Source organism: Ctenopharyngodon idella, chromosome 8, assembly GCF_019924925.1.
Source record: "Ctenopharyngodon idella isolate HZGC_01 chromosome 8, HZGC01, whole genome shotgun sequence".
Classification (NCBI taxonomy): Eukaryota; Metazoa; Chordata; class Actinopteri; order Cypriniformes; family Xenocyprididae; genus Ctenopharyngodon; species Ctenopharyngodon idella.
The window spans coordinates 13,547,401-13,564,706 of NC_067227.1; the positions used below are offsets into that span (position 1 = coordinate 13,547,401).

At 37.2% G+C, this 17,306-nt stretch overlaps 1 protein-coding gene and 1 long non-coding RNA gene across 7 annotated transcripts in view; one reads left to right on the forward strand and one right to left on the reverse strand.

Annotated features, from left to right (window-relative positions):
• The window catches only part of LOC127517653 (uncharacterized), a 38,148-nt gene that overhangs the window by 2,179 nt on the left and 18,663 nt on the right, over positions 1-17,306 (forward strand). Inside the window, exons 2-4 of one of the 2 annotated variants that reach the window (XR_007931339.1) lie at positions 2,521-2,582; positions 2,726-2,796; positions 14,036-14,122. This is a non-coding gene — a long non-coding RNA (uncharacterized LOC127517653). Of the gene's footprint in view, positions 1-2,520; positions 2,583-2,725; positions 2,797-5,171; positions 5,345-14,035; positions 14,123-17,306 lie in introns of those variants that run through there. The other variant, XR_007931340.1, reaches the window with a different exon arrangement.
• The window catches only part of lzts1 (leucine zipper, putative tumor suppressor 1), a 29,423-nt gene continuing 16,914 nt past the window's right edge, over positions 4,798-17,306 (reverse strand). Inside the window, exons 1-6 of one of the 5 annotated variants that reach the window (XM_051903603.1) lie at positions 14,223-14,885; positions 10,995-11,492; positions 9,315-10,154; positions 8,211-8,399; positions 7,857-8,051; positions 4,798-7,765 (exon numbers count right to left, since the gene is read on the reverse strand). In XM_051903603.1, the coding sequence (XP_051759563.1) occupies positions 7,178-7,765; positions 7,857-8,051; positions 8,211-8,399; positions 9,315-10,154; positions 10,995-11,354 (2,172 nt within the window). In that variant the 5' untranslated portion in view covers positions 11,355-11,492; positions 14,223-14,885 and the 3' untranslated portion in view covers positions 4,798-7,177. Of the gene's footprint in view, positions 7,766-7,856; positions 8,052-8,210; positions 8,400-9,314; positions 10,155-10,994; positions 11,493-14,222; positions 14,891-17,306 lie in introns of those variants that run through there. The other 4 variants (XM_051903604.1, XM_051903602.1, XM_051903605.1 and 1 more) reach the window with 4 other exon arrangements.

Consider the following 17,306-nt stretch of genomic DNA (forward strand, 5'->3'; position numbering starts at 1 on the left):
TTGTTGAAATCCGATGGCTCAGTGAGGCCTGCATAACCAGCAATGACATTTCCTCTCTCAAGATCAATTAATTAATGTACTAAAAACATATTTAAATCAGTTCATGTGAATACAGTGGTTCAATATTAATATTATAAAGCGACGAGAATATTTTTGATACACCATAAAAACAAAATAACAGCTTATATAGTGATGGCCGATTTCAAAACACTGCTTCAGGAAGCTTCGGAGCATCAGCGGTTCAGAGCGCCAAAGTCACGTGATTTCAGCAGTTTGGTGGTTTGACACGCGATCTGAATCATGATTCGACACAAAAGATTCATAACGCTCAGAAGCTTCATGAAGCAGTGTTTTGAAATCGGCCATCACTATATAAGTCGTTATTTTGTTTTTTGGCGCACCAAAAATATTCTCGTCGCTTTATAATATTAATATTGAACAATTGTACTCACATGAACTGATTTAAATATGTTTTTAGTACATTAATGGATCTTGAGAGAGGAAATGTCATTGCTGGCTATGCAGGCCTCACTGAGCCATCGGATTTCAACAAAAATATTTTAATTTGTGTTCCGAAGATGAATGAAGGTCTTAAGGGTGTGGAACGGCATGAGGGTGAGTAATAAATGACATTATTTTCATTTTTGGGTGAACTAACCCTTTAATAATATTTATCCATGTGGTGAATTTTTAAGAGTAAGGTTTAATTTGTTTAAGGAATGTTTATACATTTTTGTCAAAAAGATACTGAATTTCAAGAACATCTTTTCTACAACTGAATTATTAAGCGCTTTGGTTATGCAGTGTTTGGTTATGAAGAATGTAATACCTGCTTTTGAATATCAGATTGTTTACTTTTGTGTTTTTATGCAAAACTTATGTTAAAACTTATATAAAATTTGTGTAATTATATTTTGATTATGTAAAGTTTTGTGACATTTAAAAATTTTATTTCAATCTTTGCAGCAGAAAAAAAAGGAATGCCTTAAAACTCTCTAAATATACATAATGCCTAAATATGTGATAATGCCTGTTTGTCACTGGAAGAGGTTTAATAAATTTAAACTATTTCTTTAAATGTAAAGATATACAGACATAACTTTATGTAAATTATTGTGCTCAATTTATGGAAATGCTTTGTTTGGAATTCTGTAATTCTCACACCAACAAAAATCTGCACAATATACAAATAATACAATGTTCATATTTGTATGGGATATGATTTTCAGCTATTGTGTTGCTGTTTTCTTCATGGAGTCTCAGAGTGTTGCTGAGGTTTTAGTCAGCATGTTCACTGATTATGGCTGAGTCTTAAGTATTTAATTAGTGCCAGCCATGGCTAATCTCTCTCTTCAGCACACACACATAAACACATACGCGCACACACACCTCAACATGTGACCCCATCACCGATCACTACAGGATTACCCAACCTCTCTAGCATGCTTAAACACATGGTGGCCTAGTGTACAGAGGAGGACTTGTATGAGTGGCAGCACTGACTTTAAATATTTCTCTGAACAGTGTTGTGCTCTGTGTGTCAAACATGTAAAAGATTTACCTGCAAACCACATAGCCTATTTATAATCCAGCTGTATATTTTTATGCATATAAATAAAATGTAACCTATGCAAATAAGGTCTTATGTATATATATATATATATATATATATATATATATATATATATATATATATATATATATATATATATTAGTCAATAAGAATGTTTGTTGAACTTGTTTTAAATCAGGGTTCTACACCAGAAGGTCTGTGGTTCCCATGGGGTCCTAATACTTAAAGCATGATTCTAAACTAAGTTTGAAGGGGGAAATAAAAAAATAAACTCAGTTCAATTTTTTTATTATTATTATTATTTACACGTCATTGGGGGTCCCTGCTCCGTCTCTATCATCTCTTCCACTAGAGGGCAGCCTTTACCCTAAGTAAACCTGCAACGAGATGCTGTTGTTGAAATTCAGAGTTCACATTTATACAATCATGAATTGCTTGTATATTCGTCAAAAGCCACACGTATACGACTATTTATGACATGCTTCTATAAAGGTTTGTTCTGCCAGTTGTATAGAGAGAGAGATAGAGAGTAGAGAGTAACTTGACTCACAGAGTTGTTCACAGTTAGAGATGGTGAATGGATTATTAAAAGTGCTCCCTCTAGAGGACAAACCGAAAATATTTTTCACCTCTGATACAAAAACACTTGTTTTAACATTGATAAATAGACAGTGCAGTGCAGACAGTATGGAACTAAGACACCAAACCTATAAATTTAAATAAATAAGACCTGTAATAATAATAATAATAATAATAATAATAATAATAATATGCGTTTCTTTTGAGCATTTTTCATTAATTTCTAATATTAGACGTAATGTGTTTTTTTCTTTTTTTTCAGTCGGTTTTCATAAAAGTCATAATATTACTCTTATTTTGATATTTTACAAAAACGGAAGCAATATTTGCATTAAAACTTCCTGTCTTTGATTTGGCGGGAGGTTTAGATTTCGCTTGACAGCTGAAGAGTGGGCAGTAAACATGACATCCACGTGGATCCAAATCAACGGTAAGCAAACATTTCAAAGAAGCCAATCATTTTTATTCAATTAATATGGTTTAATTGTGTAATAAGATAAATATTTTTGGCTTGGCTGGGCATTTTTTTCATCTTTGGTTGGCATGTGCTTGCTTCATCATATCTGACATCAGATTGGAATCAGATGGGATTGGAATCAGTCACACAAAGGACAATGCTTAGCAGCACTTTGGAGGAGATGGAGGTAAAAACAAACAAACAAAAAATATATTATACAATAAGATTGTCAGACTGGACCTGTGTAATAACAGAAGCTTGCCACAAGAGGGCGACTTTACAATATCAATGATTTATTTAAACATTCATAGTTGAGTCTGTCAGACTCAGTACTAGAGCACTGAGCAATATAACATTTTGCAATTCCTACATGAAGTATTTTCAGTGGTTTGATAAAGTTTGAAACCTTGTAGCATTAGCCTATAGGCATAAAATATCACCATCTTCATTTTACTGATACAATAAAATTGCTTATGTGTCAGTTAGGGTTGTTTTGCATTTATGTTGGTTTAAATCATTTCCTGTCATTAGTTCAGCTTTAAGTTTCAGTGGTCTTTTGTAATGCTATAGCAAAGGTTCTGGGCGTATGAAAACTCATTTACCTTACACTACTAAGAAAAGCACAATATATGTAGTGCTGTGTAGATTACTTACAATTTGTAGTCAGTTACTGATTCCAATTTACATGATAAAAATTGTAGTTAGTAATGTAATCATTACATTACACATTTAGTTTAATATTATCTGACTACATTTTGATTACTTTTAACTCGTTTATCACATTGATTTAAATAGGATAGGATGATCTTGTACCATACTGATATACATTAAAGGTGCAATATGTTTTCTGTCCGCTAGTGGTCGTTAGAGGCCTATTCAAAACAAAGGCATAGCTTGATGACGGCAAGTTTGAGCGTGGAATCTTGGGACATGTGGTCTTCACCTCACAGCCGGTGGAAACAATCGGGATAGGACTCAGGAAGAAATCAAGTTCATGGATGTTGTTATTATTAATGTTACTGTAGTATGAAGCAGAGCAGGACCGAGTGTTGTGGGAGCTGAACGAGGCCGCTGGAGCGTTTGCGCAACACACGCCTCACGAGCAGCGGAACTTTTATTATGCGTGCAATATAGTAAAGCGTCTTTGGTGTTTCCATGGTTTTTACAAAATAAAACCGGAAACCGAGGGTAACACGGGTATGACGCAATTGACAGGCGTCTCCTCACACGTCCCTGAGCCTTGGTTAAAATTGCACTTTTCTCACAATTTACAAATAGTTGGAAACATCTGGGATATTGTAAGTACTCAACTGAACAAAATATATAACACTGGCCTAGTGGTTTTTGGATATTTTACTGCAAAAATCTTACATATTGCACCTTTAAGAATACAAGAGAAAGAAATTATATTTCCATTCTTTGTTGTCAACAACATGAAGTGTATTAATGAAAATCTAGCAAGTAATTAAATCATAAAGATTTGAAATTAAAGTTACACTTACTAAAAAAGATAAAAAAAAATTGTTCACCTACATGTCATGTGACCATTAACTGACATCAGAGAACTGTGTGTGAACCTAGTTTTATTATAATTATTATTCACTTAATCAGATTAAAAAAATTAAGTATTTTTATTAGATTATATTACATTTTAAAATATTTGTAATCACACTGCAGTTACTTTTTTTATTGATTACATGTAATCATTAAAACCCCAGTCTGGGAAACCCTGCTGTAATGTAATATTTAGATAATATGCTACAAGATTATTCTATTCAAATAAATGTGATAAATGAGTTGGGCCAAAAATAATCTAAAAGTAATCAAAAAATTATATTACCTTAAATGTGTAATGTAATTGATTGTTACTAACTACATTTTTTGTCAAGTAAATTGGAATCAGTAATCAACGACTACAATTTGTCTAGGAAACTACTTTTCTCTTTATATTCTCTGGTAGCATGAGAATGCTATAATAAAGGATCAAATGCTGAAAATGACTACAAAGAAGATTATTTGTCTGGTCTGGCTTACTCACCTGTGTTGCAGATTGATGTCATCACCTGCTCTGGCAGTTGCGTTATCTTTTATCAGCTTTGGTTTTGATTATTGTTAAGGTACTGTCTCATATATTTGTCTCCTGATGATGAACTATAAAATAACTGATTGAAAACCAATTGAAACAGTATTCAGAAAACATCTTAATTTATTTAATCAAAATAAATAAGATATATACAACACATACATGCATTCAAATGCATCTAAAGACAGCCTTACACCCCACCACCACCCTGCACCATCAATAATATGATTATCAGTTTGTTCTTATCAAATAAAGACTGCTGGAAGCTCTAAATATGATAATTCGCAAGGCAGCTTTTGGGAAATTTTACATGATGAAACGCTGGGTAACAAATTTGTGCAATGAAAAATCGAAACCATCTTAGTGCTGGCCACCTCACTCTTTCTGTTTGCCATTTAAGGAACATTGCTAGGAAATGTTGTCCTGTGAACCGTTAAATATAGTATTGTATTACATCTGTTTTTTTTTTTTCTTTTCAGTTTAAGTGCTGCAAAGGAGGACACACTACTCTGTTATCACCATCTTGTTTCGTCACCTGTTTTTCTGCAGTAGTAAAAAACCTTGTTTCATCTCTGTATAGTGTACTCCACTATCAGGCTTCTTGTAGCTAGATGTTTTGTAGAAAACTCCCACCGAGTAAAATAGATCACTGTTGTCCATTCACTTTAAGACCCATTTTTACCTGGTCCAAAAATGAACATTTTGTTATCATGTACTTACTCTTATTGTTATAACCAAGTGTTATTTTCCTTCTTCCATTAAACATAAAATGAGAATTACTTTAGACAGAAGGTTAGACAGTGGATAGTGATAAAAAAACAAACAAAAACAAAAGTAGTCCACATGACTCATGAGCATATTATTGGTCTTCTGAAGTCATTGTTTGAGGAATAGACCAAAATTTAAGTCTTTATTCACTGATTATCTTCTCTTCCAAATCTTTTAAATCTCGTTCATGCTTGTTTTCAATTAGAAGAAAATGTCATCCTTTAGATGCATTGTGCTAGGTTTGACGTCATGAACAAACATGAGAGGGCAAGTTTGAGAAAAGCAACTTTGAGATTTGAGAGCTTTTACAGAAGGAATATTATCAGTGAGCAACTTTTGTTTAATATAGTAGTAAAATAGTATAGTCTACTTACATATTTTTGTTTCTTGAAAGAAAAGATAAAATGGGGATAACGTAATATTATGGTTCATAAGAGTGAGTAAATCATAACATTTTCATTTCAAAATCTATTCCTGCAGTACAAATATTTTGTTTTAATTAACCCCTGTTGTCTTGTACAAATCTGTTGTGTCTCCAAGTGAAAGTGGCAATACTTTGATCCTCAGACTTACAACTTCTTACAAAAACTGTCTAGGTTTTAAAGTTGCGAGTATAGTACTGGTAGCACAAGTTTTATATGTGCTATATATGATAAACTGTACAATAACAATGGAATATTTACCTGGACATTTGTTTACAGTGCATTTGCAGACAACATGACATCATCTCACGGTATGATACAGATTGTGTCTGTGAACCTGTCTGGCAAGACAGTGGTGATAAGGATTCTTGTCATATAAAACAGAAAGTGCAAAACTAGCAATTACAGCAATTAAAACATTCACACCACTTTGTCTCCTTGTTGTGAGACAATACAATTGCTTAAGGTTTAGGCAAGAAGCACTGGATTGATTGGGTAAGTAGGAGGTAAAGCATTTGGTTGAATGTGCACAGATTAAAGGTGCTGTAAGCAATGTTAGCCATTCTGGAACTTCTGCAGATTTAATGACTAAATTAGACATGCCCCCTCTTTCCATAACCCCACCCTAATGTTGTCCCATAGAGACCATTGTAATCTGAGATCAGAAAGGAGGACAGTAGCATATCTTATTGTTGCCAGAGTTGTTAAAAACTAAACAATAGCAAAATAATAGTTCTTATATGACAAACTAACAACTGTTAATTGCTTATGAAACCGAATATGGTGCTTAACTTGAATTAATCACTTCAACTACCACACTTCTAAACACCTGCTTCCCATTTATGGGCTGTCCTATGAATGCAGAAAATGAACGACATGAATGAAATGGCTAAACAAAGAATCTGTGGTCAGTTATTTGGATTTTACAGAATTTATGGCTGCCACAGAGACAGATGTGATAGTTTAGGAAACATGAATTCAGTGAGATCTGTCAAGTCAGAGGGATATTTTCTGAGTGCCATTCTAATAAACAAAATCGCTTACTGCATCTTTAATAGGAATACACATGGCTGACATCCTAATACTTTCAATTAAGTGATAGATCTAAAAGAAGAAAAGCTTTTGGTGATCTGTACAAGTGATGTTATACTCTTGAGTTTCGAGTATCTCCTGCCATCTTAGAATCTCCTGTGTTGTTTCTCTCTTTAAATTTTGCTTTGTGAATTCCGCCCACTAGTACATTCATCCTTTTAAGACCATTCGGTTAATTGTGAAAACATTCATCCTCTATGACCTCATATCTCTGTGGCTACAATTTTATCAAAGTTCAGGTCAGAGCTATGGCTGTCCATGTCCATCTCTGTCCGACTGTCCATCTCAGCCGTTAGCTCCCTCAGAATCTTCTCCAGATCCTTGTTCTTTCTGTACATCTGCAGATAATTGTACTGCAACTGCTTTTGGTATCTGATTACTTTGTCTTTCTCTTTATTCCATGTTTGTCTCTCTTGCTGGAAGCTATTCATCATCTTATGTTTCTTTTGCTTCTCTTCCTTCAGTTCCCCTCTCAGTCTTTCTACCTCCTTCTGTAGGGTATCCAAGTCAGCGGACCCTCCATTATGATGCAGTGTTTTACTGGCACCTGTTCCCTCCTGGGCTTTCGATTTGGCTTGACTAGCCCCAAAGGCCTCCATCCGAGCTTGGCTTATCTTCAGTTGCAGCTGTTGCTCCTCAACCTTGGCTCTCATGGTCATAAGCTGCTGTTGCTCCTCTTTGGCCATTGCTAGGTCCTGCTTCATGCCCTTGATGTCCGTTTCCAGCATGTTCACCTTCTCCCTGAGGAGGTCAGCCTCATTCTTCTTTCTTTGAAACTCATTCTTAGATACCTTTATAAAAACAGATATCGAAGTAAGTCATATGTAACAGTACAGGATGCAGTAGCAACTGCAAGTTAATCTAATATCAAAGAACACATACCTCGACTTCAGCGCACCGCTGGTGAAGAGCTTCCTCATACTCCTTGATCTTCTGTTCCAGTTCTTCCATCTTGCATCTGGACTCCTTTAGAGAAGCTTTGAGACTGACAATCTCACTGAGTTTGTTTCCAACATCGGCTTGGGAGTCCCTAAGTTGCTGCTTTAGCAGGGAAATTTCACCTGACTTCTGGCACACCTACAAATATAACATCGGGTGAAAAAAGTAATTTACAATTTAGCTCTTTGATTATCCCAATACTTGGGATAGTGCTCAATATTTACATTTATCAAACATAGAGTACATTCAGTGTATCCACATTTGTCATTAAACCACAATAAGATCTTATAGACTGACCTCCCACTGAGTCTCTTCTAGTGTAGGTACAAGATTTCTCTGGCTCTCATAGATTCGAAGTCTGCTTTCTGCAGTGTCCCTGTCACGATTAAGCTGGTCCACTTCCTCCTGCAGACGTTCCTTGTCCTGTTGAAGTTGTATCACTTGAAGTTGCAATAACTGTTGGGCTTTCAAAGCCCTCTGGGACACCTGCAGGTTACACAAATCATCATTAGGATCTATCTGGATAAAGGTGAATAGCGTTCTTGGTTGTCTATCAAGGTAAGATAAGGTACTCTCATACCCCTTTTCCACCAGCATGAACCAGGTGCAGAGTTCAGAGCTAGTGCTTTTGCCGGTTTGGAGTTGGTTTGGCTGGCGAGCTTTCTAAGAACTGGTTTGCCTTTCCACGGGCTAGAGAGCCACCGCAGAGCCAGGTCTTGCGTCACTGTATATGTCTCATCTTTCCCAGCAATGCTAGCATGGCAGTGCCAGACACAAAAATACCAGGCTTGTTCGAGATGCTTCGGCTTCTCGCAGACCAGTTGCCGTATGACATCAAAATACCGCGAGAGTGATTCAAAAGCATAAGGAGTTGTATGCTCTCCAAATGCTCTCGGGGTACTTTGATGTCATATGTCAGTGCATCTCGAACAAGCCATGAGCATCAACAATGGAAGACGTTGCGTTACTATTGATGCTCATGGCTTTGCCAACCTACATCGGCATCCAAACATGGTGAATCCAATGCGTTCGTGCGGCTTGCCTTAATTTGTATAGATGGACATTACAGTCGAGCAGCTATTAGCTTGATTAGCTGCTATTTCAAAAATGGTGGTCACAAGTTTCTGTTCGTCTTGTTGGTCACGTTAACCCAGCCCCTGATGCAAGCGGTTCTTACTTCTTGACCAGCAATGTTTTGGTGCTACTTACAAACCACATTTCCTGGTTCAGAGCTGGTGCTTTGGGTGTCGAAAGACAAAGAACTGATTTGAAACTAGGCTCAGGCTCTGAACCAGCACTCAAACTGCCTACTTGGTGGGGTATTATTGGTTTTGGATTAACGCCAGACTTTATACATATTCACATTCCCTTCAAATCTATGAAATATTGTAAACAACTTACTTGACGAAGTTTTGTAGAACAGCGTTGTTTCAACCCCTCCATCTCCTCAGCACAGTAGCGTTGCTTCTCCTCAAATAGCTGACATGTGTCTGACTCCTTCTCCTCAAGACTCGTCTGTAACTCTGCCAGCTCAGTTTCACGTTCCAGAAGTTTGTGCTCCAGCTGCTGTATCAATGATTCATTCATTGAAATTGGTGATCGGACACAGCCACCAGAAGCTGATGGTTTTGCTGGGCTTTGCTCTGAAATTGTAAATCTGTGTTCCAGAAACTGCTCTTGGTTTCCAGAGAAATCAGTCTTTGGCTCAGTGGACGAGACTGTCAGTGCTGCAGCAGTTATTTCTCTGTTCATACTTATAGCAGCTGCCACACTTTCACTGAGGACACCAACGGATCTTGTGTTGCCGTTTGTGGACTCGCTACTTCTGTTTGTTTCGCAAAATCCATCGGCCCAACTGTGTCCATTAGTCCCACTACACATCCAACTGGATGCAGAGTTTCCATTCGTTCCTGCTACACCCCCCTGTGGGATCTGAGATGTATCCATGTTTTGGCCTCCTTGGCGCACCATGTGGTTAGTTGAAGTGCTTAGGTTGTCCATCTGGCTGCTACCACTGGTGCTGTGGGTGGGCAGGCTGGACATAGAGTTCCTTCCAGAGTCAGAGAAGGTACCAGAATTTGTCTCCAGCTTGGGGTCCTGAAGATCTTTGAGCCTGTCTATAGGACTAATCGTCTTGCCCAGGATAGTGCTCAAGTTGTTATGAGTCTCCACCAAGGAACTGCTGCTTCGAGGAAGAACAGGTTTAAAGGCGGTCGGTCGAATCAAGGCGTTCTCTACACTCTAAATGAGAGAGGACAAAAAAAGACAGATGAGTGTTTTTTGAGATTTAAAGTGCACTACAACCAACTGATCATTCATGAAGCTCATGTTTAAGGCAGGACACTATCCATCTTAAAACCTATTGATCAGATGCTCTCAAGGTAATTACACTCATAACTCCCAGGAATTACAACAAAACATTTTGCGTAAATGATTGATCAACAAGGCAATCTCAAGAATCGCTTCCTCCTTTTTATTCTTCTCCTATTTTCCGCAGTCATTTTCTTTTCCCCTTGGCAGTATGTTTGCCCTGCTGGTTCAGCATTAACTTCCTGACCTAGTAATACTGGGTTCATTTTCCTAGCTAGATCCTTCATAAATGAGGCTATTCAGAGAAAGAGGAGCTTGCCTGCTTGCAAGTGCCACACTGCCATTGGACCGAATCTCTGGAGAGATCAAGGCATTCTTACCTCGTCAATCTGGGGGTTTAATTAAATGGAGCAGACACTGCTAAGCTCTTAGTGAAAGTGTCAGGGGCTGGTGGGGATTACTTAACATCAACTATATTTGACTGTTGTTTGATTTTGTGTGATAACAATGGCTGGGGGATGGGCCATCTTTTGGGTTTGGCTGCTTTAATGTGAACTGAACATGCTTCCTAAGCAGACATTTTGCTTTTTACTGCTTTATAAACGGAATTGCACTGAGTTTTTATATGATGGAAATACAATCTTAATACCCTACAATAAAGGCACTGAAGAAATAAGACTCTTGAGGATGTTGTTATTTTGGCAATATAAAATGAGCTTTGTAGCCCAAGCCTTGCTTAGTTTATTCTCTGGCTAACTCCAGTTCTGTTACCTTTTCTAGTTTTCCAGACTGCGGAACTAATTCTGGTGGCCCTCCTCTCCTGTCCACCACATTGTCCATTTCAGCTGTTCTTCCTTGACTGTCTTCAGCTGTATTAATGTTATGTTGAGCAGCTCTGGGCTTGTTGCTGACCTTGATGTAAAAGAAGTCGTCGTTTTTGCCTGAATGATAGCTGACTTTTGAGTTGTTGTTGGTGCTGCAATGGTCCTGAGAGAAGCCATACTTCAGAAGGCCATCCAAGCTACGGCCTGTTTTCTTAGACTGTGGCCCCTTTTTGAGTTTGTTTTCAGATGCTTTGCAGTGTTTGCTGTGGAGGCTATGGCCTGATATCAAACTGCTGACACTACCCATGTTTGCTGGGACATCTGGAGAAAGCAGGTGGTGGTCTTGGTGGTGGCAGGTGTGTAATTACAGAATTTTAATGATGGAGGAAGGTCTGATGGGCTCATTGCCTTGTGTGGAGATCCTTCTTATTCCCATTTGGGAAACCTGGTAAAACATGGATTTTAAGAATTTTTAGTGAGATGTCTCTTGTTGTCATTAGAGCAATATAGCACCAGGGTCTATGCAGAATTTGCCTTAATGTTTACTTTACTTAACGTTCACTTGGTGAGCAAACAGGTCCTATGAAAACAGGAATTACAGCATGTCTTGTTGGCTATTTGCCTGCATGGTATACAATAGTGGTAGACTATTGGCAGTTACCCTGAATATCCTGATTTACAAAATTTCGACAATACTGAATTCATGCTGTTAACAAGTACCCAGAACACCCTCCTCTTTGACAAACAAAGCTTGACAATGCTGCAGGCTTGAAATTAGTGTGACTAGGTCAAACATCTTTTAATTTTACTTGGTCAGTAGGTCAAAAGACCTGCCAATTACTTTTTTTTTTTTTTTTTTTTCCTGTCAGGCTACAAAAAGTTGAGTATGTTTACATGCACATTGAGTTTGACTTGGTTCGACTAAATCAATATCTTTTTAAAATATAATGTAAATGCTTTAGTCCAGTTCTATGTACCAGTCAGATTTTTGTAAAGTCAGGCTAACAAACCTAGATAATGAGATTGTAGCTTGGCTTCATCCAGAATGTACAGATTAATTGGACTACATTTGGCCTTGGTGTTGTGTAATGTGCATTTAATCCTTCAAATATTCGATTATGTATTTGTGTCATGTATAGTTAGACAGACTTTAACGTATGACTTTAAGTAGAGATGCACAGGTCAACCAGCCGTTATTTAGATTTATTTTGCCCGATCTCCATTCCGGACTTGAACACAAACTACATTGCAATCATTTAAATGTCATTTGTGTGGAAATATTATGAAGTCTGTAAACAGGATGTTAACACAGGCCAGATACGGAGCACGCTGAAGCGGAGAACAAAGATGTGCCAGCAGAGCTGTACCAGGCACAGCAAGCTCACTGTTCACAATGCTCGAAATATAGGAAGAAAAATATAGATATTGAATTGGTGTTGGGGTTTATATGAATGTATCTCTGAAGGGAACTGTGATCAGAAAAGTTTCGATGGCATTTTCTTTTCCTATTACCTCTGCATAAAGTAGTGTACCCAAAGAAACCACTGATGTTCCATAAGCGCCACCTACTGTCAGAGAGTAAATTTGCATTTTTATTCAGTCCGTCTGCTGTTTTTGTTTTGTGAAGGTCTCTTATGTAGCATAATTTCACAAATCTAAAGTCAGACCATTCTGTTTTTGCTTTAAATCTTAAAATTATACTAAAAAAAAATCTGAATCAGCCATGAAAAATCATGATCGGTGCATCGCTAGCTTAATGTTTTTGCATCTTTAATTACTTCAAACAAGCATTATTTAGGAAAAATCCAAATCATAAGTGCATTCTCACTTGCTTATGAGCTACCTTACTTATAAAAGGCTTCATATGTTGGAAATAATATTCCAATAATGGGAGCCCACTTGGGAGACTGGACCTGTCAATCACCTGACAACAGTTCAAGAGTACCAGAGGTCTGTCACCAGCTAATCAACCTTCTTTTATGATTCATATGTGCCTAAAGCATATATTACACATCCATAATCAACACATCATGCCTTCCATCTGTCTTTCAGAGCAGATAGCAAGGGGCTTTATGAACAAAAGACCTGCCATTATCGTCACACGTGGCTTTGTATAACTGGCCTAATTGTGATGGCTGATATGTTAAAGACTTATTAGCTAGAAAGAACAGAGCAAATATGCCAGCTGTTTCTTAATTATTAATATCACATTATGAATTCATGCATTACAAAGAAATTGTATCTTTTTATGTTATTTTACTTTGTGCTGCCTCGTAGCTGCTTTTAGACAAGAAAACCATATATGCAACCACATATTTGTGTTTGTTGTTTCTATATTCCATAAGTTTTCTTGTTGCATGCCGTTTCAAAATCGAATATAAAACAGTATAGGGGCATATATATTAATGACATCTTAAACACTGATTCAACTGTTTGTACTCCATTATCATTGCCAGAAGGATGATGTTCCAAACAACTCAATTATCATTCATGTGGCTTTATTCTGCATATGCAGTGATTTTAAAGAAGGTTATTTGATACTACTTTTGCATTAAACATCTGTTTCAGCAGAAGGACTTAATGGCTTCAGGCAGCCCTTTGGCAGTCCCCTCCAATGAAAAGCGACCTCATCAGAGTCTTTGTTTAAGAGAGTTACACATATTTTGTCCTTGAGTCATGCCAACCAATGATGTAATGCTAATAGTCTTTATACAGCACTGCAAATTAATCACAGTGAATGACATTATCATCAGTTCACACATTCTGTCACAACACATAATACATACTTTCCATAAGTTAAAAATGCAATGAAATCCATTTAAAACAACTCCCATAAATCAATGGACACAGAGGGGAGTATTTTTGTGTGTGTGTGTGTGTGAGTGATGAGTTTGCACTTTTCATTTATGAAGAGCAACATATTTAGCAATCTATACACACTGCATGTTGTTATTGTATTAATGATTTTTTTTTTTTTTCATTTAAAAGGTACAAAACAATCAGGAAAAGTCAAAGTCGGACATTGCATTGTGCTTTGACACATGCACATACATCACTTCCCACCATGTGCTACAGGTAAACAATCTCAGTTGGACCGTCTCAATGTCCGTCTGGCTTCTCTAACCCCAAATCACCTCTTTTTACTCTGCGATTATGTTCAAGTTCAAAGGCTTACCGGAATAGATGACAGAATGACACTTACTCTTCGAACAAATAAATCCACAGACACCGCGTTTGTCAAATCTGAATCAAATCTCCTTCGCATGCTCTCCGTGGCGAGTCAGAATGTGTTTGTCCTTGAGTGAACCGCTGAATACTATATAGACTGCCTGTAGACAAGAGTCTACCATGCAAAGGGGGCGGATCTTATCATCACTGGGAGTTTTTTTTTTTTTTTTTTTTTTTTTTTCTTTCCCCGTATCTTTTTTTGGAATAACCGACATGCAAATGTTGCTGGGAGACGGGACCCCAGTGTCCCCTGGGGTCCCCTGGGGCAAGGAGGGGGCAGAGACCATTACACCTCTTTACATAAGACGTGTGCCACTAAAGAGATTAACTCACTGCTGCTCACAATGAGCTCCAAGCCCCCCTCTGTCACATTCACTTTCACTCCCGCTCTTTCTCTGTCATACATATACACCAACACTAACATAAGCACAGTACACAAACAAATACACAAGTTTGAGTTGCTTTTATGACTCACAGTTTCAGTATTGGTTATCTTTCACAGTTTTTTTGTACAAACACACACACTTCTCCCAGTTGGCTCTCTTTGCCGCCCTCCCCTCCTCTCCACACTGCCCTGCACCCACTCTGAACAAACACCCCTCCAGGAAAAGAAAGAGGAGCTTGATGTTCCCTCCCTCCGTCTGTCTTTGTCCACTGAAGTGTGCCTGTTTTGTGTAAGGTTCAGTGAGCCCGAACATTTATTTAGGCTTGAGTGCTACATTTACACCATAAAATAAATGACTCTCTAACTACCTCTCAAAAAGAAGCGTGTTGCCGTAATGTGCAGAAGGTATGCGGATGTTTATGTGTACAAAATTAACTTCTGTTACCAAAGTAACTGAATATTTTAATAACCTACAAAAGCAGTTGAACATATGTTTAAATGACCCTCTTGATACTTTCATATTGGAGTAGTAAAACACAAGTGGCCCTTTTACTGGCAAGCAGTCATAATTAGTATTTTGTTTTGTTTTCCAGAAAGAAATATAATATAAATTACTTTAAAACAAGATACTTTTATTATTTACTTCAGCAAATGTTTATAAGTTAATACAAAAGTTAATTTTTGTTTTTGTTTTGAGTAAAAAAGAACTGTTGGATTTACTAAAAAAAGTTACCTGGTTGCTTTAATTTTGAGTTCATTGAAATTAAAAATTTGAGTTAATACAATGAAGGCGATTGGTTTAATCAACAGAAACTCAAAATATTATGTTATCTGAACCACATTAATTATCTAAGTTGATTTGACAAAAGAAAAAATGTTATAAATCATGCAGTGTATAGTATCTAATCTACCTAAAAAAAATTCTTATTACAAGAAAAGTAAACAATTTAAGAATATTCTCTGAAGAAAGGTCTTAATATTTTTGCAGTCATGCTTCTCATTTAAATCAATCATGTTTTAAGGATGTTTCACTTGAAAACTAACAAAAGACTTTTAACTAAACAAAAGACTTTTATAGGAAAATTCACTTCTACATGTTATTTATAGATTTCTTGTACAAAAATAAATTCAATTCAGCACATTTGTTTTTAAGTCCTTTTGCTAGGTCTGCATCTGGATTTTATTTTTGTGACTTTTTAAGAAATTATCATAAGCATTTTCCCCAACAATTGTTCTGAAGTCGTCACATAACTGTTTTTGAAAATGATAAAAATATCTAAGAGTAAACTCAAAATGTCATAAAAACCACTACACAGCTTTTGCTCTTCAAGTTTTTGCATCTGTGTACATTCATCTGAAGCGCAAATTCAGCACCACGGGGACCAGAACAAAGAAGGCAGACTTTCAGATAATCAATCTGGCTGTGAAACTCTATCCCAACTCTGCGGATGCATCCCTTTGTCCAAAACACCAAGGTTGGAGGAGTTGTGTTGTTTGGAGGGAATGTTAGATTCAGAGTTTTAACAGTGCTAAACTTGAGGAAAATAAGACGTTTTTGAAAGCATTAGCACGGATTTGTCGCCCCAAGTCCCTTCCAAGTATTAATTACATTGCACCCGACAAGATATTGTTTTGGGGGTGAAGTTTGATTTGGCAAGATGACAGCAGAAGGCATGATATTGATTCTTCAGATGCTCTTTGCTAGTGCTTAGTGGAGGGATCAATGTAATCAATATGTAAAAACAGGCCATAGTCATGGACAATGGGACTGGCACATTTGCAAGTGTGCGAGGAATCAAAGGTCGGCCAGTCTACGGCTGTGGCCCCTTGGGACAGGGGGCACAGACAGCACATTGAATACGTTTCTTTAAATTATGAATGTGGATTTAAGTGTCTAGGAGTTCCCAGAGGAGTTGTTGTTTAATTCAGTACCTTGCTATGAAAGTGAGAGGGCAGCAGTTTAATAATGAGATATGCTTATATGCATAATGTCACAGGCCCTCATTGGTCAGTTCAAAGTAGGGCCAATTTTGATTTATGACATCTTCAGTTGGGTGCAGTTCTGAGTCTCATTCGGGAGACAACTGATGTCATATGTGGCCATGTGCCAGATGACTGTTTTGGACAAAAAAGGAAAGCTCTAACTGACTAAAATAGTATGTTTTAAACTATTTTTTATCTATCATCTAATTATATCTAAAATATCTAGCGATGGCTGATTTCAAAACACTGCTTCAGAGCTTTACAAACCTTTTGTGTCGAATCAGTGATTCGGATCGCGTATCAAACCGCCAAACTGCTGAAATCACGTGACTTTGGTGCTCTGAACCACTGATTTTATTCGTAAAGCTCCGAAGCTTCATGAAGCAGTGTTTTGAAATCTGCCATCTCTAGAAACTGTTAAAAAGTCGTTATTTTGTTTTTTGACGCACAAAAAATATTCTCGTCGCTTTATAATATTAAGGTAGAACCACCATACTCGCATGAACTGATTTAAATATGTTTTTAGTACCTTTATGGATCTTGAGAAAGAAAGTACCATTGCTGTCAATGCAGGCCTCGCTGAGCCATTTCATCAAAAATATCTTAATTTGTGTTCCGAAGATGAACGAAGGTCTTGCGGGTGTAGAACGACATGAGGGTTTC